This window comes from Marmota flaviventris, chromosome 6, assembly GCF_047511675.1.
Source record: "Marmota flaviventris isolate mMarFla1 chromosome 6, mMarFla1.hap1, whole genome shotgun sequence".
NCBI classification, from domain to species: Eukaryota; Metazoa; Chordata; class Mammalia; order Rodentia; family Sciuridae; genus Marmota; species Marmota flaviventris.
This window is the reverse complement of record NC_092503.1, coordinates 156,990,294-157,011,614: the sequence shown is the minus strand read 5'-3', so window position 1 is coordinate 157,011,614 and position 21,321 is coordinate 156,990,294. Positions and strand designations below refer to the sequence as shown.

The 21,321-nt window shown below is 49.9% G+C and overlaps 1 protein-coding gene across 1 annotated transcript; it reads left to right on the top strand.

Annotated features, from left to right (window-relative positions):
• Positions 1-2,611: 2,611 nt before the first annotated feature.
• On the top strand, positions 2,612-18,869 carry Slc17a4 (solute carrier family 17 member 4). Its single transcript, XM_027948061.2, has 11 exons — positions 2,612-2,702; positions 9,614-9,819; positions 10,368-10,601; positions 10,685-10,772; positions 11,209-11,295; positions 13,323-13,441; positions 13,548-13,709; positions 15,798-15,930; positions 16,012-16,159; positions 17,237-17,327; positions 18,735-18,869. Exons 1-11 carry the CDS (start codon positions 2,612-2,614, stop codon positions 18,867-18,869), a joined length of 1,494 nt encoding a protein of 497 aa, XP_027803862.1.
• The last annotated feature ends 2,452 nt before the right edge of the window (positions 18,870-21,321 follow it).

Sequence of the window (21,321 nt, the reverse complement as noted above, 5' to 3'; positions counted from 1 at the left end):
GAAAGTCACCCCACAGAGCATGGGGGCGGAGGCACAGATTGTGTCAGTGGGAACAGACACTAACCATCCTGGTAAGGAGACGGATAAGCTGGCCCGATTTCTTTGCTAGCTTTTTCTCATCTACCTGGTCTTCAGAAACAGCTAAGGCTGAGGATTTCCAAATTTTCAGTTCTCCCTGGGCCTTCAGCCCCAAGCTGTGGACTCCAGGACAGAAATCCTACCTGGCAGCCTTCCCTCCTAGCTCCGACAGGCATCTCAAACTCCAGGTGTCCAAAGCCAAACTCTCGCTTTCTGTCTGAGACCTGTCCCCCTCACTCGTTCCTGTCTCACTGGGCACACAGCCACTCTCTCCTTTGCTGGAGCCTTCATCTAGATGTCTGACGAGTCCCGCCTTTCTCTCATTCCTACGGGGCCACCTTAGCAAGTCTAACTGGCTCGTCCCCGATATAAGTCCAGGAAGTGGTCCTGTCACACAGCCGTCCCAGCCCAGGCGTCATCAGCTCTTGCTCAGGGGAAGACACCGCTTCCTCCCTGGGCTCCTGGTCCTCATCTGGCCCCTTATGGACCACATACCACACCTCAGTCAAGGTGGTCCCCTGCCATCCCCAGGCCTGTAGGACCCTAAGTGGTGTGGCCCAGCCCACCCAGGGGTCTCCTCTCCTTCTAGCCCTCACACACCCTGCATGACCACACTGCACCACGGTCTCCCAGGAAACACACCCAGCGGCTCTCGTCCACCTCTGCCTCCTTCTCGTCCTTCCCATGTCAGCTAAAATACACGTATCTGTGCAGACAAGGTACAGCAGCTGGACTGGCACCGTCCACCCTTCTCCCTCCCTCGTGCGAGTCACCATTGAGTGCCAGGCTGCTCTTGTTTTCTTTATAGCAAGAGCCACTGATGTGTATTCCTTTCATGCTACACCCCCTCCTGGGGGTAACTTTGACCAGAGCCCATTTTCTCAGCTATTGTCCCTGGATGCGTCCCTGGTCATACCATAGCATCGTCCTATCTCTGCTCTCTCTTGCTAAATCTCGGTGTTCTCATAAGCTCCAGCAAAGCCATGATTGCTGGTTATATGGAAACCTGGCAAGCGCTTCAGTTACAAAAGCAAGGAAGGGGGGTGGTTGAGAGAGAACCAAGTCCTCAATCATGCAGGAGAAGGGGCCATGGAGGAAGAGCGCCCCGTTCATTTATCCCACAAATGTTTACTGAACCACTGAATGAGCAGCTGAGAGCGAACTCTCGGGCATTGGTTCACTTGAAGAGCCCTATGGCTCTAGGGGAAATTTTTACAGTGAAAGTGGTCTTCAATTCCTACAGCTGAAAAAGTCTTTTCTGTCCAACTAGCTGCCCCAGGGTATGGCCAGGAAGGATACACACATCATTATTATTTTTTAAAGCAGAATGTTCCATACTTTATTCTACCAGTTTCTTCTCAGAATTAACAGGACCCCTCTACTTTACCCATGAGCATTGCTTTGGATTTCAATTCAGTTTTCAGCTTGTTTCTGAACTCGGATACAGACTGCAGGGCTCCATGGTCCTGCATCTGTGCTTTGTAGGATGCAAATCGGCTGCTTCTCTGCCAGGTGCTCATTGAACAGCTGCGGTGGTGCACTCCAGAGAGCAGGTGGAAGTTTCTTAGCTCACAGCAATGTCTGCCCCACCCTTGCTCTCCACATCCGTTTGGCCCTAGAACTTCTCTGGTTGTTTCCAAGTGGCAAAGGGTCTACTGATCATTTTCAGTCTCCAGATGGTCTTGTCTTGGAGTTAGCACATCCGGCCTGAGCCTATGCAGAGAGGGGTCGTTGTTCTGGCTTCTCATTCCCTTTCTGCCACCACCTCCTCTTGCCCCTCCAGAGAGTGTGCCACTGGCTCATGGTGCCATGCTCTAGAGCCTTTTAAACTGAGTTTTGAACCTCTTGAAGGCTTCTGGCTGTGTATTAGACTCTCCATTGTGATCTTCTTCCTGGCATGAGCCAAAGGCTTCCTTCTTCCCGTGCACAGGGCCCCAGATCCCTCGCTCCTGGATCACTGAGGTCGGTGCTCCCTGCAAGCCCCAGTGTCACAGTCTCTGAAGTTAGTGTGTGCCTCTCACTTTTCATTACATCCATGGGGAGATTGCTCGCTATCTTTGGAGCCAGGTATTTAAAGTGATGTTTGACACGTTTTATTCACTCTTTCTAGGTGCTTGTAATGGACAGGGCTTTTTTTTTTCCTTCCAATTACTTTAATCCACTGAAATCTTCCAGATGAAATTTCAAATAGGTTGGTCAGGTTTCCACGTCCAGTTGATGTATCAGCTTAATGTCACAGGGCTGCAGAACTAGACAGAATCTTATAGTTTACCAAGGCAATACAGGCTAGATTCCTCACTTTGGAGTGACTGTGACTTTTCCAAGACCACACGATGATAGAGCTAAGGAGACAAATCCACTTACTGAGCCCAAGTGCAGTCCTCTTCCCACCAAACGGTGATCCTTCCTAACTCTTAGGAGGAAAGACTGGAGCCGTGTTGTGTAAGACACAGGACACTTCGCTGTCCTTATTTGCTTTTGTGCTCTTTTACTTCAGTGGGTGAATGCCAGTCTCTGGGAGGAGAGGACCAGCATGTCTACTGAAGCTGCTGTCAAGGTGGCAGCAGGAGACATTTCCAGCGATGGTCATTCAAACACCGCTCAAGAGCAAGCCCCCAGGAAAGGTAAAATCATGCATTTGGAATGCGACTGTGGGAAAAACTGGGATTTCTGTCACTGCAACCTCCCTTTTGTTGGTGTACAGCATTCTTTGCTACTGCTAGTTGCCAAGAATTGTACATAGCTAAAAAGCCGTTTTACTCCTATTTCATTTCTCACAAGAAATCCTGAAGGTAGATAGAAAAGGTGTGGAGTACAATATTATTTAGAGATGAACAAATGAAAAATGAAGCAGATTCTAAGTAGGAAACATGGGAAGCAACTTTGGCTTCTCTGAAAACATCCAGGGCTCGTGCCGGTGGATCTCTCAGCTCATGTTACACCCAGACCCGCCTCGAAAGGAGCAGGCCTTCTTTCCCACCGTGTCCTAGATCTTCCGTCCTCCTTCCTCTCATCTGCAATTGGTGTTTTCCTGGGCTATGCCACAAGGTTAAACACGGAATGCCTTATTTTACCCCAAGTTGTTAATGACTTATAACCATTATGCATTGATTTTTCTAAGGATACAGGCTGGCCCTAAAATAATGCCTTCACAAAGCAAAACACTGACCAAGATGGAACACTTAGAAGCTCAACATGTTGGCCAGTCCGTCTGTGGGAAGTGTGCATGTGTTTAAGAACAGAGGCTCCCCAGTCCAGCCCACCAAGGAACTCAGGATGCACCTGCGGATGCTCATCCTGCAGCCCACCACCATGCCATCCAGAATGAATTCTATTCCATTGGCACTGGCTCCAGTGCTCCCTTGTCTCTGTGTGTTTTGCCATCTTTTGGACTATGTCATTGGCCAGATTCTTCTATCCTGTCTGCCCTGCCCCTCAATCCCCTCCCCGCAATCAGTAGCCAATAACGTGAAAAACTTACGTATAAAGTTGAACCGTGACACAGCATGACATCCAGGGTCAGAACAACGGTCAAAGGCCAGGTTCCCTGAGTTGGCAGTCCTCATTCTGCCGTTTCTGAGCCGCGTAATGTTAGACAAATTTACGTAATAGTTCCATATCTCAGTCCGCCATTTCAAAAATGGGGTAATAATAACACAAACTAACTTGAACTGTTGCCCTAAGAATCAGATTTATTAGACCATAAATCCATAGACCAGCACCTCACACCCAGTAAGCACTAAGGCACCGTTAGCTATTACTACTGCCACTCACATGCTGTCCCCTCTGCCGCCCGCCTGTTGGCAGTCCTTAGAGTGCTCATTTATACCTTGTCTAAAGGGAAATTCACGTGTGATCTTCCCCGTTTCCTGCAGTCTTCTAGGACACCTGTCCACCAGGCTGCTCAGCCCCCTGATGACCACCTGGGAGCCAGCTGTGTCAGCCAGTGCCTCTGTGCCCCTATGCAGCCTGGCGATGCGAAAGGCAGCTTGCTACTTGGCAGCCGTCCCTTCTGGGCAGCCTCCCCACCTGAAAAGCCAGACCCCTCTGCTGGCTCCACTCTTCAGCCAGCTCCTTGTGTCTCTCGGGAACTTGCAGGAGCAGACCCTTTCTGGGTCGTTGCTAGTGTCCACACCAGCTTTTCCTTCTGGCTCCCTGTCTCGTGTCCACAGGGTGCTCCTAGGTCTTCAGCGTCAGACCCCAGGCCATGGATGGGGCTCCTCTGGGCACTGAGGGTCGCACAGGCCCCTGGAGTCTTTGCTGGGCATCACTGGGCTCCCAAGACACCCGGACACCAAGTGCAGGAGTTTCATGGGGTGTGGAGAAGTACCCCGTCACCACCATGTGCCACTCTGGTCACCTGGTCGCATCTGAATCTGCTCATCCTCCCAGGCCCCCAAAGAGCCTGAGTGAACAGGAGTGGCCCCAGGTTCTGCTGGAGGGTCACTGTCCCTTCAGTTCCAGGGTTCAGCTAAGGACTCGTGGGGCTGCGATGGAGACAGACCCCACGCTGCCCGTGATCCCCTTTACCACCGGGGCCCATGAGCTGCTGGGTCAGTCTGAGTTTGATTAGAACAGCAGAAGCCTGTCTAAGCGTTTCAAGAAGAAAGAGGTTCAGTACAGGGGCGAGAAGGTTCCACAGACTCTGGAAGCCTAGGGAAACAAGTCAGGTTGGTCACTTTGGGGAAAACCAGAAGTGGTAATGACCCCATCACTGCCAATGACCCCAGCTAGGCACATGGCAAAGAGGGCGATTTTCAGAGCACCCCAGAGTCACAGGCATAGCTTCCCCGCCTGCTATCACTAATGCTCAGCTGCTGCCTGGAGCTGTCTTGGGAGCACCACGGCTCCTCAGTGCACTCAGCCTTCCACACACAGGCGCCGGGCAACCCACTGGTAAAATCTGAGCAGAATCTGTTTGCATGGCAGTCCGAAGACTGCAGTTTCCACATCTGTGCCCTTCTGGGGTGCGTGGGCTCTCTCATCCAGCAAGGAGGTCCACAGAACAGGGCAGAGGAGAATGTGGCTACGGAGTCACTAATCAATCACTCCGGAAACCAAGCAGGAAGCAGGTCTGATTTTATTGCTCAGTTACCATGGATATATACTCAGGCAGTAGCCAAGCAGATTACAGCAGCCACCAGTGCAATGTCTGCTAACTGTCCTTGCAGCGACCAATCCAGGAGTGGGCCATGGAGCAAGCACAGGGACGGCCACACATGGCCTCACGCCCAGGGTGTGCCTATGGGGTGAGCAGTTTGCTGCTCACACACTTAGCATGAGGGGAGGGGTTTGCCACTCAGGTGCCCTTAATGAAAGCCATGTATGCAGTACTCCATGCACCTGTCCCCACCCTGGGACTGCAGAGATTGCCTAAGGGTGGGGATGACACTGAGACTCTATAAGCAATGTCAGGGACATTTCTTTTCCTCCTGTCAAAAAAACTTTGTGGGCTTCGATACGCCCCTGCCTATGGCCCCTGCAGGCCAATCTGCAGGTAGAGCCCCTTCTGGACTGTGGAAGTCAGAAGAGTCCACTGTACACTTTAAGAAAGTACCTCCACTGAGGCGGAAACCAGGGAGCCGGCCATTCCACAGCCCTTGACACAGACCTAACACAATCTGAAAGTCAGGGGGGACACCAGGAGCCGCCAGGCCACCCGTCCCAGAAGCACAGTGCAGGGTTCAGAGGAAAGCACTCTGTGGGGCTCCCCCTCAGGCTCCCAGGACAGTAGCTGTGCAGGCCACAGGGGCGAGGCCCCCCAGGGCCTGCAGTGGCCAGTGGTGGAGGAGCCTCCCCTCCTGGCTCCTGGGCCTTTCTAAAGATCTGCAGTTTAGCCTTGGAGCCAGCGCCATGGAGCAGAGGCCAGCAGGAGTGGCCGCAGACACCAGCTCAGACACTGGAGAGCACTGGCCCACGTCCGCAGAGTTACTGCAGGGTTATAATGTTAGCTTCCCTTTAACCGGGGAGGAATTCCATGACACCCACACACCACTGCCACCCGCGTGCCAGCCTTGCCTCAAGCCAGCAAAGGTGACCCTCGTGGGGTGTCAACACACAGAACAAAGCCACGTGCAGTGGGCCCTTCCAGGTGGAGGCTCAGGGGCACCACAGAGGCCTGCGTGGAATGTGTGTTAGCACAGGGGGGAGAAAGGAAGGGAATGTGCTGATTAAAGAGATTATCAGGGCATCAGAGAAAGGTAACGGCTCATTTTAAGAGCTGTAGCATAGTGAGTGCGTGTCCTGTGAGGCTCTGAGCTCTGGGTGCAGTTAAATCTGAAGAGTCCCATGTGGCCCCTCAAGGAGGGCCTGCAGGAGCGCGCCCACTCCCCAGGAGCTAGCTCACCCCACCAGCCAGAGCCGCGGTCGTCCGCCCTCACGTTGGGTGCTCCGCGTGCTTGTTTTAGGGGGAAATGGAGACTACTTCACCTCACACTTCCTCAGGATCTCGGTACTGATGAGATGACGGTGGTACAGCCGCTTGTCACAGTATGAAGCCAACCAACAGGAAAATACGAAACACGACCTCAGAGCAGAGGAGAAAAGAGACTAAGGGAAAAAGTGTCACCGCAGAACTACTTCGGGATTGGCAGCAGCAAGGAGAGAAGCTGTCACTATGGGAAGTCCAACCGGCTGCGTGGAGCCGTGGCCAGACTAGCCCACGGCAGGTGGCAGACCTGCAGAGGGAGAAGACAGCACTCAGGAAGGGGACGTCACGAAGCTTCCCATTCAAGGGAAGAACGCAGAACATTGAAGTAAGGAAAATCACGTGAACTCAGGTGTGAAGGAGACTGAGGTGAAAAACCTATGTAAGAAGTGGTTCTTGGATAAAGAAGATGCCACTCACAGCAAGATAGCAAGCAATCTGCCTCTCAGAGTGATCAAGCAAAGAGGAGACACCCTGCGGAAAACCGGGAGACAGAAGCATTGAACCGTACATAATAGACTGACTATGAGAAAACATGCAGCAACTGATTTCCTAGTAATTATACCTATAAATATATAATTTATTTAAATCTTACATAATTATAATTTTGCAATTATAATGAAGAAGAAAAATTAAAATTGTATATTTCAAAAAACGTGTAAGAAATGGAGAAAGTTGTAAAAAAAAAAAAAAGTTTTTCCCTTTAATCAAACAAACCAACACACAAATTGTCTTGGTTGCCTCTCTAGAAAAACTGGGAGACTCCTAAGGAGCAGGAAAATACCCGTGTAGCTTGGGTAGAAGACTTCCAAAGAATGCAAGCTGATGTCGAGCGCAGGTCCTGGCTGGTGCGCTGCAGTGTACTTCCTAGGGAGAATAGACAGCCCCCCTGAACTCCAGCCAAGGGTCCAAGTGACAGCCACATGGGCAGTTGGGCAGCATTGGTACACCTCAGGCTTCCTCTCAAAAACTCACGGCCCCTGTGTGACCATGAGAAAACGTCCTGTATGCCATCAAGGCACATTCCATAAAGTAGCTGGAGGGGACTCTTCAGAATGGTCAACACCACCAAAAAGAAGAGAAGAGAAGGGTTAGAGAGTGAGTCAGAGACCCGACAACCAAATGCAGAGGGGGACGCCCAGCGGGGGAAAGCTGAGAACTTTAGTAGGTCAACACAGGTCACGAATCGTGTCAAATGTGCCTTACCAACACACCAGGTTAATAACAGGGAAAACCTACGTGACGTGTGGGAACTCAGTGATTCTATGACCCTAAAACTGTCCTAACACGGAAAGTTTATTAAGGGAAAATGAAAACGTCTATGTCTTGATCACAGATCAAGATGGAGAGCTTAGAGCTTTCTTCCTCCTCTTCCCTTTCACCCTCTTCTCCCTCTTCTTGCAAAGGTAACATGTATGGCAGAAATCACACACACACACACACACACACACACACACCAATTACATATGCTGAGTAAAATTCTAAGATAACAAATCATATTCTTCATTAAAAACAGTGTATTAAGAAGAGATGTTCCCCAAATGCAAGGAAAGTCAAATATTACTAACGATAACAAGTGAATTTCTGTGAGCTGACTCACTTCTCCTCATGGTGCCTGGAGGGGGGGCTCCATCATGACCCCTGCTTTACAGGTGCAACAGGTGGCCACAAGAGATCAGTAACTTGTCGAGGAACACACATCTCTGATACAACGCCTCGGGGTGGGATCCCGGTAACTGATGCCAGGATTGAAAAAAAATCACCTAAAAATGGGCACAGGATGACTTGCTGCAGTTTAGACACAGGTCACACCGACTCCCAATGGCTTGCTAGATGGTGCCACATGAGAGGCACTCCCAGGACTTTCAGAGGTAGCAGGAGTGCTTGATCCTGTTATTCCTATTTAGCAAAGTTTTGAAAATGCTGGTGAATAAAGTTAAGGAATGAAATAAATGTTGCAAACAGCAAAAATAACTCATTTTCCCCATTATTTGTACATAAAATCTTTCTTTTCGTTTTTTTTTTTAAGTCAAAACCCAAGGGGGAAAAAATAAGCTGATGAAAATAATAGGGGAAAAAAAACAAACCTCAGTTGCAGAAACAATACAAGGTACTTAACCTACTGCGTGGGCCTTAACTGAAGACAAGTAGGAAGTCTCCCCTGGGACAGAGAAACAGGCCTGGAGATGTGGGCAGGCGTCCTTGGCGAGGAAGAGGCGATGCTGTAGCTGTGACAACCTTTCTCAGTTTAATCTGCTGAATCCACACGACAGTGACCGATGGATGGTCCATGCACAGTTAAGTGCCCCAGAGTTAGACCGAATGTCAGCTCCCAGACCCGAGGGAGCATCTGCAGAGGAAGAAGCCCAATGCGGCCTGCTCTGGTGCATCTGCTCCCTGCAGGAGCTTGGGAAGGACACTCACTGCCCAGGGCAGGGATCATGCGTTGCTTCTGGATTTCTCCACACTCTATCAACCTTTCCAACCATCATCAGACTCGTGTATCTTTCTTGATCAAGGGATGGCCCCACAGTTCCCATGGAGCAAGAGCAAGTTTTGTGCAAGCCTGGATTATGGGGACATCATTTTCGCCCCAGAGTATCAAGACAAAGATAAAAACGCGTCTGCACTCTGACCCTAGCCTACCTTTCAGGTAGCGTCTCCCCTGAGCCTGGAAACAAGCTAAATGCCTGGGTTCCCTAGTTCTATAAGCGGCATTTCGCACCATGTCAGCTCCCAGGCCAGGGACGTTCTTCAGTCTCGCTCTCCATTTGCAGTCGGTCGCTGACTCTGCCTGTTCTCTCTCTGCAGTGCTCTTCCCATCCCCGCCCCCAGCCTCTCATCTCAGGCCCTGGGGAGCCCTGCCCTCAGGCTCATTCCCCCTGACTCCACACGCTCCTCACGCTCCTCACGCCTCTGCTTGAGCAATGCCTCTAAGGGGCTGCTGTTCCCACATCCCCCAGGGGACAGGGGTCCCCCAGACACCTGCACAGCAAGGTCTGCTGTCCCCATGTTTCCATCTCAGGCAGATGTCAACCTTCTCATCTTCTGGACCTGGGAAGGGTGGGCAGGGGTGTCCTGATGGGACCTTCTGTGCCCTTCTTGCAGGTCTCTGTTCCGTCCGACACGGGTTGGCCCTCATCTTGCAGCTCTGTAATTTTTCAATTTACACCCAACAAATGAACTTGAGCATTGCCATCACAGCCATGGTGAACAGCACGGTGGCTCCCAGCCAGCCCAACGCCTCCACAGAGATGCCCCCCACGCATCCCCAGGACCACTGGAACTCATCTCTAAAGGAATCCAAGGCAGTGGTAAGTTTAGTGAGACTCTGGACCCTTTATTTTACTCAAGTGGATCATCTTAAAAGGTTATCTCATAAAAGAACGCAACTCTTTTAGCCAATAAATGTGTTTATTGAGCGCATACTATGTGCCAGGAACAGCACAAGAGCATACTGTGTGTCTAAGGAGACTTTACGAGTATAAGCAGGAGCTAAGTTAGAATAAAGGAAACAGCCTTTACCATTTGGTGGACATAAATTCTTATCCCACAGTGATGGAAATCACCACAAAACAAATTCCACAGATTTGAGTCTACTGTCTCTGCTTCTTTATAAGCTTTCTTTCTTCATGGACGCTCATATTTTAACTGGTCAGTTAGCTATGTCAGGGTGGCAGGGAAGAGTGTGTTAGGCATATGTTAAGCTTTTTTTTCCCCTTTTATGAAGTTGGTAAATTGGAAGGGTGGGAGAGAGGTAATAGGAAAGGGAATGGCGTATTTCTTTTTGCCTGCCAGGCCTCACGATATGAAGCCAACTTTGTAAGCACAGACCGGCAGTGAGGTTACCTTTGTGGCCTAGGTCCCTGCATACGACTGGAGTCCTGAGATCCAGGGCATCATCCTCAGCTCCCTCAACTATGGCTCCTTCGTGGCCCCCATCCCCACGGGCTACGTGGCTGGGATATTTGGAGCCAAGTACGTGGTCGGCATCGGCCTGTTGGCTTCCTCCGTCCTGACCCTCTTCATCCCGCTGGCCGCTGATGCTGGAGTGGCCTTGCTCATCGTCCTTCGGGTCATCCAAGGCATAGCCCAGGTACTAAGATGTTTCCCAAGTGTGAATGGAGCCTAGCTTCCAGAATGATCTCATGTTCCTAAGATGAGAAATCCCCCCTCCAGGTTATGGTATTAACAGGTCAATATTCAATTTGGGTCAAATGGGCTCCCCCGCTGGAAAGGAGTCAACTCACCTCCATTGCTGGATCAGGTAACTGACCTCCCACTCACCTTCACTCACCTTGTCCAAGAGCGCCAGGCCACACCCCTCAAAGGCCCCGAGATCTCACATTCCAATTACCATCACCACAGCCCTGGCTCGCAAGCAGCAGCCTGCACTACCTTGATCAGAACTGGGCACTATTGTGCACCAACATCCTTGTGTTTCGTACGTACTCATTTCCTGTTAGTCTCAGAACAGTCTTATGAGTCAGCCATGTATGATTCTTTTCCTTTCTCACCTCAGGAGCTTGGGGCACACATAGGCTAACAATCATCCAAGGTCACACACCTTCTGAGAGGAGGAGCAGGCTTTGCAGCCAGGCAACCTGGATGGAAGCCCGTGCCTGCAATCCTGGCGGTTCTGTGGGAAGCGCGTGGACTCCCGAGCCTGGCTCTCACCCAGAACACTTGCATCTTCCATTCAGGGTCAATGCTGGGGACCTTCATTGTCCTTCTCACTGGTGGCCTCATCTGCCAGAACATAGGATGGCCTTATGTCTTCTATATATTTGGTGAGTCTGTGCTCTTCAAATCTTGGAATTTTCCCTGAAGAAAAAGAGCATTAAGCATGATCTCTGTAATGCCGCTTACTCTGGGTGAGCCAATCCAAGTAGGTGTGGACCCTGAGGAGGCATGAGTGGATCCTGTTCAGCTCTAATCGTGCTGTGAATCATGCCGGCTTCTACGACAGCGGTTAAGTTTCAGTAGCCTCGGTGCAAAGCTAGAATAACCTTATGGATTTAGGGGCATCATAGGATTCTTTACTGCTTCTAAGTTGAACCCAAAGGATCCCAGAGCCATTTCTTTCATAAGACATGGAAAATGTTATCTCAGGAGAACTGTGATCACAGGCTATGGTTGTTTTTTTTTTGAACACATTCTTTACCACTTATTTATTGAACACATTCTTTACCACTTCCAGAAAATTGTGTGAATGCAAACTAATCATAGGTAAAATACTGCCTGGAGTGGAGAATCAGTCAGTAGAGCCTGCAGGACAGACCATCAGAGTCTAAAGAGTGGACACAATACACAGAAAGATGCTGCAGAAAGTTCTGGAGTGTTCCAAAGGCAGTAGTTTACAGCTTCACGTTTTACTTTCATTTGAGCTCTGGATGGGACTGCCCTGCTGCTGCCAGTTCATGTTTGTATGTTTGACTTGTGACACACTCGGATATCCATCCTGTAAATTCCCTGGTTCCTTAGGGTGAGTGCCATTAGTGTTTACATCAGAGGGTCATCCTCTTAAATCAAGGGCTCCTGTAACATTAGGCAACTACATGCATAAAAAATGAATGAATATTAATTACTATAGAATATCAGTCTTCAAAGACTGTCTTTAAAAAATGCCAAAAGGGCAGATTATGAAATTTACTAAACAATGGGAAAGATTTACCATGCTTGTGATTTTGAGGATTAGCAAGCAGCATGTACAAAATAGGAACCACTAAAGACTTGTTGAGTCACTATTAACACCCTCCAACTCCAGTCCACCACATTGCTAATTTTCATGTCTAGCCCCCCACCCCATTAACTTCCTTGAGGGAAAAATTGTATTTGTGTATCCTATAGTCTCAAAATTTAGCACAATGCTTGATGGAGGTGTCTGCTGTGTAATGTTTGTGAAGGGACGTGCATATGGCAAGCCGCTTATGTGGCGAGAACACTTAAAACTCCCTCAAGATTCTAAGGGGAGATATTTTTTTTTCTTTTTGATACCAGGGATTGAACCCTGGGGCACTTACCCACTGAGCCACATCCCCAGGCCCTTTTCACATTTTATTTAGAGACAGGGTCTAGCTGAGTTGCTAGGGTCTCCTTTGAATTTAGGATCCTCCTGCCTCAGCTTCCTGAGCCACTGGGATCCCAGGTGTGCGCCACCACACCTGACTCTAAGGGGAGAATTCCAAGAAGGCTCATGCTGCCACTCAGTGCTGATGTCAAGTTCCCGGGGACCAAAATAATGTGAAAATCAGGGACGATTCCTTTCCAGAGGAATAATTTCATTTCTCTAGAAATTGGGTGATCCATTGCACCTAACATGTGCTGCTGCTACATCTCAAGTGCTTCAGGTAAGGGAAAGACGTGGAAAGGTGGAGAAGAGGGGACTTTGTGGAAGCGTGACTCTCAGGAGGGATGCTGGTTGCTACAGGAACAGTGAGAACATTTCCAGGCACATGGGACAGACACACTAATAGCTTGTGGCAGCGTGCTATTGCATCAATACCGCTGCATTTCCAAACCTCCAAATCTCAGTGGTTTAAAACGGCCATCTCTACACTCGTAGTCCCACAAGGCAACTGGGTGACTTCTCTCTGTGTCTGTCATCTGCTTTGGACAATGGGTCAGCAGGAGCATGCTCCTCTTGGCAGTGGTGGGCTCAGAACAGGGCAAAAACCCTGGCCACGCGGTGGGGAGTCTCCACTCAGCACAGGGCCGGGTGCTGGTGACGGGCTGCAGTGTGGGTGTCGGTCATTCTGCCAACCGAGGAGCCATCTTGGGGAAGAGGCCAACTCAAAGAACAATCCTCTCTTCCCAGGTGGAATTGGATGTGCCTGCTGCCTTCTCTGGTTTCCTCTCGTTTACAATGACCCTGGGAATCACCCCTTCATCAGTGCTGGTGAGAAGAGATACATCACGTGCTCCCTGGCTCAACAGGTATCCTGAGCAAGGCCCCTGCCCTCTCCCCACGACCTGGCACCTCACGGTGCAGAGCAGAGCCCGTCTTCCGATGGAGCGGGTGTTGATATGTGCTTTCTTCCAGGACTGTTCACCAGGCTGGACTCTGCCCTTAAAAGCCATGATCCTATCCCTGCCACTTTGGGCCATCGTTGTCTCTTACTTCTGTGAATACTGGCTTTTTTATACCATAATGTCGTACACGCCCACATACATCAGTTCCGTACTTCAAACCAACCTCAGAGATGTGAGTACAGAGAAAGCTCATTTTGTTCTTCTGTTTAAATGCTTCATTCTACAATCCTCTGTGTCTCCCGTGGTTGCAAAATGAGTGGATTAGGCCCAGGACTCCATACAGGAAATGCAGCCTCACCATGTGGTTTACTGCTCGTCGGAGCAGCGGGTCATGGTTGTAGGTCTGTGTGACAGTCCCACAATTCATGTTTAAGAGTCCTTTGCAAACATTTTATTCTCAATTCAGTCAACATTTGTGACTGAGACACTGCTGGCAGCATAAATAATAGACACAATGAAAATCTGTGACCGAGAAGCACAGAAGAAAACCGTCCCAAGTAGAGCTTACCTAAAAAAATTGAGGATGATGTTTCCCTAAAAAAATATTTTGTACGTGTATCACATGGAGAAAAGAGGGCACGTGGGTGTACGACCCTCCACATCTTCACAAAGTGAATGGTTGCTGGCCAGCTGGAGAAGCTGTCCGATTTCCGCTAGATGGATGTCTTCAGGTGGCAAAGAGTTATTAGAGGTGGCAGCCGTAGTGACCACTATCACCTCCCACCTCTCTGCTCACAGAGGCGCCTTCTCATGCAGGGTCGCCTCCAGTGGAAACGCACACAGCCGCCAAGGGACATCTGACCTGCCTAGGATGTCAGAGCCCGGGGCACACATGCAGGAAGGAGGCACTGACTCCCAAAGCCCCAGGGAGGAGTGGCTCTGTGTCCTCTCAAAGGGGAAAATGAAATGCAACCAGGGGTGCAGAAGGGCCGGGCATGCAGGATGCCGGAGCCAAGCAGCAGACCTCTGAGCCTGGCTGGAGGAGCCCCAGTCTCTGGTGTAAAGTCAGGTGGGGAGGCCAAGGCTGACGAGGACGACAGTCAAATGGGAAGTCAAGTGTGGCCAAACCGTAGAGCTCCCCAGGCCGGGAAGTCCGCAGCCCAGGAGGCCTGCTGCTCTGGGGGTGCCCTCTGTACCACTTAACCCAAACGGGCGTGGCTTGCCATCTGTGCACGAGTTAGGGGGAAGCTAAGCTTTCCATTATTTGGATTATACAAAGCAAAGTGTGATCTCATTTCCCCTTCGTTTTCTTTAGTAAGAATTTAACTTGGAGGTTGAATTAAAAATAACAAGCTTCAACCTTTGCAAAACTACATAATTTTGCCGTGATAAAGCTATATGAAGAGTGAAAAATGTTACTCTGGGTCTTGTCTCTAATCTTCCCTGTCTTCCTGGCCTGCTCTATTGACAGGTTTTTTTTTTTTTGTTTTGAATTCTCACATTTTTCCCATTGTTTCTCTGTGAGAATGCAAACATACACGAATATATATTCTTATTTTCTCAACTTTTTTTTTTCACCAAACCTATGGCCTATGGGTCATGGTTTTGCCTTGTAATCTAGGTTTTTGCCATTTAGTATACCTTAAGGTTCTCTTTATATCAGTACACAGGAACTGTACTGGGCAATATTGAGGGGTTTCCATCATTGAACAACGTTGCAGCAAAAGCCTTTTTCGTTTGTCATACATTTGCACAACGATTTCTGGGGAGTAGATGTCTTCATGGGAGATTTCTGAGTCAGAGGGGAAATGCACTATCCACTTATATTTGTCAAATTGTTCTGCGTGGGCACCACTAATGTCTGTGAGGACCCAAGTCCCTGCAGTGCCATCGAAACATGTTAATCCTTTTTTAATCTTTGCCAATTTGATTCATGAAAAGTAACCTCTCACTATGGCTTTATTCTAAGTGAAGTTGGGTTTGTTTTAACATGTTTAGGAGCCTCTTGTTTTTCCTTTTTCTGTGAATTGTCTGTTCATTTCCTTCATCTTTCTGCTGGACTTTGGTCTTTTTAATACCTATTTCCACATGATCCTTATATATCAAGAGAACGTTTCTTTTTTCTTTTTCTTTTTTTGAAACTTGAGCTGTATGCACATCTTTCCCTAAGTACTGAAAGTTCACTGGCTCATTCCAATGCCTGAAATGTACATGAAAACGGAAGTGTCTATAAAGAAAAGCCACAGCTGTGGGCAGTCTGTTCCAGGACTGTCTGTCTCAGTGGGTGGGGGCGCATGCACTCACCTCTCTCCATCCTCAGAGCGGGATCCTGTCGGCTCTGCCCTTTGTTGTTGGCTGTGTCTGCATCATCCTGTCAGGTCTCCTGGCCGACTGCCTCCTCTCCAGAAGAGTCCTCAGACTTGTCACCATCAGGAAGCTCTTCACTGCCATAGGTAATGGCCCAGCTGGAGGCAGGAGTGGCTGGGGGAGGCTCGGTGCAGCCTCCTGTTGATCCCACCTGTCCTTCTGCCCAGGCGTGGTCTTCTCCTCTGGGGTCCTGGTGGCCCTGCACTGGGTCAGATCCAGCCACAGCACCAGCATGGTCTTCCTGGTGCTGTCTTCTGCCTTCAGCAGCCTCTGTGAGGCCGGCGTGCTGGTGAACTTCTTGGATATCGCTCCTCGGTAGGACCCCTCGCCTCATTCTCACAGAGCTCTTGGCTCAGGTCCCCAGCCCTGCTGGGACCCGCAGCAGGTCAAAGAGATGTCACCTGCAGCCTACATCCAGGTCACTCCGGGAAAGTCACCTGAGCTGGCCGATCGCTGAGAGCTTAGTGCTTCCAGGTGTGAACCAGAGCCTCCTGTGGCCCCATGACAGCTCTGCTGGGAGAGTCATCAGCCTCTGATGACTCGTCCTGGGGACAGATACCCAGGGCTGACCTCCGAGAGCATTTGTTACGCTCCACGGGGCAGGCCCATCCACGCCTTTGCTAAGGGGAAGGCACGGTAGCCAGGAGGAGGAGTCTCCTCCAACATGGGCAAGCAGGGAGGTGACTGAGAGCCCCGGGCACAGCTCCTGTCAGGTCCCGTCTCAGGCAACAGGACGTACTTCATCTTCAGGTGAGGAACCAGCAAACCATGTGGAGACAGCTTGGTCTCAGGGAGCAGCATCTCTCATCCAGGGAGGGGCTTTTGTACCCCAAAGAAAGCTAGAAGGTCTGGCTGAGTAGCCGGCACCAAGAAAACATCCACATCAGGTGCAGACCCTCCCCTGCCCATTTGTATGCGTGACAATGACAAGTTAGTGCTGGCTACCCCTTGGAAGTCTCAGGCCCCGCCCAGGAGTTTACCAACGCTCAGTCAGCTCACTGTACTCAGGTTTAAACACGAGTGAGCGCAGGAGAGCCTGGAGGAACAGGTGAGCTCTAGATAGGGCACAGGGGTGGGAGGGAAGGGGGGACAGGGGGTCAGCAAGGACAGTGCAATGTGATGGGCATCATTATCCAAAGTACATGTATGAAGACACGAATTGGTGTCAACATCCTTTATATACAACCAGGGAAATGAAAAATTGTGCTGTATATGTGTAATAAGAATTGTAATGGATTCCACTATCATTTATTTTTTAAAAAATAAATTTAAAAATTAAAAAAAAAAAACAAGAATGAGCACAGTTCCAGGCTCCCCAGGGCCAGGCATAAGTCCCGACAGCCCAGCCGAGACTGACCCTCTGCTGACCGATGGGTGTCCCCCTGCCCTCAGGTATGCTGGCTTCCTCAAGGGGCTGATGCAAATCTTTGCACACATAGCAGGAGCCATCTCGCCCACCGTAGCAGGAGTGCTCATCAACCAGGTGAGGCCAAACGTTCTGATGAATGTCCATAAAAGGAACTCAGAAAGGTTGCGCCACAGCCATTAAAGCAAGGGTGTTTGTGTTCCCTCCTTAATGGGGCTCATCAAACTCTAGCATCCTGAGCACCTCATATGTCCTCATTACAGCCCCAGGCTGACCTCATCTAAGGAAATGGCCACATTCTTGGGATGTGATGGTGAATGCTCACAGTTATGTTTATGCTTTGTGAGTCCTTGCAAAATAAGCTTCTCAAGATAAAAAGAAAATTCTCTAGGAATATTTGACAGTAATATTTGCAAAGTAGAGTGGCCATCCATCCCAGTTTGCCTGGGTGCAGGGCTGTCAGCGTCAAAGCCTTGAAAGTTCAAGGCCATGGTTGTAGAGTGAGCCGGTCACTCTACAGTGTTCACAGGATGAATGGGCCGGATGCCACGTGGGTGGCAGGTGGCGGTGGCGGGTGGTGAAGCCAGCTCAGGAGCCGCCAGTGCAGAGACAGCTGTGGCCAGTGTTCCCTGTCCAGGGCCTTTCCTTTGCATAGCCCTCCTCCCTGGGAGATGCATGAGAAGGAGTCAAACCAGCAAATTCACCTGATGACTGGAGCCTTCCCCTAATCTTATTGACACAGCCTTTACATAAATACGGGTGCGACACTTACCTGTTTGTCACTCTGTGACCTGCCTGTCACTTACTGGTTTCCTTCAGGAGAAACAAGTGGGGAATAACAAAGAAGGGGGTGTTTTGTAGGAAACCACGTCCCTTCTCCTTTTGGAAGTCGCAATTCTTTTCTAGCTACTGACACATTGTTGGGAAATGTGTTTTTTTTTAAATAGAAATTCTCAAACTGACCTTGTTTCTCCTGCCATTGGTTGATTGATTGATTGACTGATTGATTGATTCTTTCAATGAATATATTTTGGATGTGCCTGTATTGCTTAAGGGAATAAATCAAACCAGAGTCCCTCTCCTTGTGAACCTACACTATAGGAAAGAGACAGAAAACCAGGGTAAAATGCATGACTGACGGAGTGGTGGTGAGAGCCGAGAGCGTGGAACATCTTACATGTGTACATTTTACCATGGTGCACATGCCAGGGACTGGAACTTCAATTAAGTGGGGTGCTCAAGGCAGGACTCCCTGAGAAGGTAGCTCTTAACCAAGGGGTGGAGGGAAGTGAGAGTGAGCCAAGTGGGTATCCGAGGGAGGGCGACCCAGGGAGGAGGGCGGCCCCGGGGGAGGAGGCCAGCGCATTCTCTCCCACATCAGGAAAGCCACCGCATATCCCAGGAACAGCCAGAGGCCCCGAGGCTGGAGCAGGGGGGGGGCAGCAGCAGGGCAGGGCCATGTCTCTGAAGCAGAAGGGGTGAGAACCACGCGGCCATTACTGACTCACAGTTTCCTGTCTCCAGGATCCAGAGGTTGGCTGGAGAAACATGTTCCTGCTGGCAGCTGCCGTCAACATCTCAGGTCTGGTCTTCTACCTCATCTTCGGCCGAGCAGAAGTTCAGGACTGGGCCAGAGAGCGGAGATTCACCCACCTCTGAACAGACAGAGCGGCGCATGCTCTCCCTCACTTGGTGTCCACTGCTGTCCCCCACGGACCTTCCCCTCTGAGCCTGCGTGGCTGGATAGCCCCGTGATGGGAACTGGCTTGGTTTTCAGTATCTCCTCATGTCCTTGCCTCTGTAATACTGAAGATTTTACCAGGCTGGGAGATTTTACAGAGGAAACCGTAGGTGTGTCTGAATGGCTAAGTGTCCTCCATTCTCTTAATTTCTGAAACAATGGAAAGTACCCCAGACCAGGAGACCTAAGCAGGCAAAGTCGCTCTCATGTTGAGGCAGGAGGGAATCAGGCCCTTCCGAGGCTCCGTGTGGGTACGATGTCTGCACGGAAACCTGCAGGGAGAAAAGGATGACAGAGAGTGAATCCATCTCAACAGGAGCAATGAACGTCCTGCAGTGGTGTGGGCAGCAGGTGTGGGCTCTTCCGAACTTGCTCTCTGGGAATGCCAGCTCTCCATCGGGATCAGCTCGGTCGTATCTCATTGTTCAGGTGCTCCGTGGATCCAGCTCACCCATAGCCGCCATCTTTGTGGCCACCTTGACTTTGGTCCCGCATCTGGTGTGTGGGTCCAGGCAGATTACTGGCAGCTTAGTGGATAAACATTGTCCAGTTTCTCTCCTGTCCCCTCAAACATATCTTCATAGAGATCCTTCCATCTTAGATGGTCTTCATTTGCTTCTGACCTTTGGGACCTTGCCATCATTGTGCCACATTCAGTGTCCCAAAAAACTATATAAGACCCACACTGGCTTGATCCCAGTCCCGGGGTCAGGGACTGACCTAGTGTGTCTGCTCTCAGTGAGCCCCCACATGGGCAGTACAGGAGCCATGAAAGAGATCAAAAAAATTCAAAAACTAAGTGAATATTGATGAACATGTATGCATTGCTCAGGGGGGCATAACAGAAAACAAAATCATACACAGCTCACAGGAGCTCAGTATCTCAGAAGGCAGGTGGCCTTAATCGAGTATCACACAAATGAATGTGTAATGGTAACCGTGGGAATTGAAGAAATGGGGACATGCACAGGAGAGTGAGTGATGTGCATGTGCAGTGACGTAGGCAAGAGAGGTCACACACGAAGCTCCAGATGGGATCTGGAGGACAAGTGTTAACTGTGGCAGGAGGTCCATGGGGAGAATGTTCTAGGAAGGGGCACAGCGTACGCCAAGGTTTGGATGCGAGAGAGAGCAGTCAGGCGTGGACAGAGTGCAGAGAACAAGAAAGGCAGGGTGGGTGAGTAGGCTGTGGGGTTCCGAAGGGCTAGAGCACCCAGGTACTGGGACCGAGCAAGAAAGCACTAGATCAGTGGGTGGGTTAGTGTGTTAGTGGGAAGGACAAGATCGGCGTTCTGTGTTTTGGAAGTCATTCTGCATGACGGAGCAGGAAGGAATAGGGATTCCCCGTGAACTTCCTCAAGTGATAGGGTGTCTCTGGAGCCACCTGAAGAGCCAGCACTGAGCGAATGATCAACCAGACCACAGCTGGACCAAGGCTGCTGGGTTACCCAGACCTCTCGCCCCCACCCCAATTCTTCCTGTTTCAACCTGCAGCTCCTGTCAGTGCCCCAAGACAGGGATCAGATGCAGGACCTCGCCTTGCCTTCCCAGTGTGGCCAACTGGACAAATTTCTCTTCCTGCTTTTCTGTTTGATTTTTGGGGTGAATGACTGCACCTGGTTGGTTAGAACCCTGAAGACGGGTGTCTGGCCCAGGACTCCCGTGACACTATCAGCACAGCAAAGGGAAAAGCAAGACCAAGAAAAAGAGCTCTGCTACACGCCGCTAGGTGCCGCTGTTCCCAGAGCCTCCCACCACCTCGCCTGTCACCTGCAAGGCAAGCTCAGAGGTCCCAGGGCCTATACCTGTCACCAGGTGGCCATAGCAGCTCAAGCAGACCTGGCCCAGCCAAGGAACAGTTGTCAGAAACAGAAAGGGCTCCCCATTTTGAAGAGGAAAAGGAAGCAGAGAAGGAATTAGCTTGTAAGTGTGAAACTGAACACTTCATCAAAGACTTCGGAAGTGTACGCACCACGGAAATGTAACATATTCTATAAAACTTCTGAATTACTCGAGCAGGCAGGAGGGCAGCAGCAGGAGGAAGACCACCAAGATAAGGAGGAGTTTCTGCAAGGAAGCAAATCAACTCAGGAAAATGAGGTACATTTGCAACGTCAGACGCAGTTGGATTTGATGCATCTAGACCAAATGGACAGCTCTCCAAGCGGTGAAATAATTGAAGTCACTTATATGTCCTTTTCGAAAAACACTTATTAAGTGAAATGATTTGGAAAGGTGGAATTTAGAAGTGATGTAAAATAGTCCAGAATCTTCAGACTTTTACACACACACACACACAAAAAAAAAACCTCATAATTTAGGGTTGCCATATCAATAGCAGAAAGTAAATTAAAATCAAAAAGTAGAAAT

What these genes read in the sequence shown, in the direction of transcription:
- Slc17a4 (XM_027948061.2), top strand. Translation starts at nt 2,612, where the DNA reads ATGTCTACTGAAGCTGCTGTCAAGGTGGCAGCAGGAGACATTTCCAGC. An exon ending in GAAGCTCTTCACTGCCATAG is followed by an intron (nt 15,931 to 16,011) that starts GTAATGGCCCAG and finishes CCTTCTGCCCAG; the next exon opens with GCGTGGTCTTCTCCTCTGGG. An exon ending in TTCTTGGATATCGCTCCTCG is followed by an intron (nt 16,160 to 17,236) that starts GTAGGACCCCTC and finishes CCCTGCCCTCAG; the next exon opens with GTATGCTGGCTTCCTCAAGG.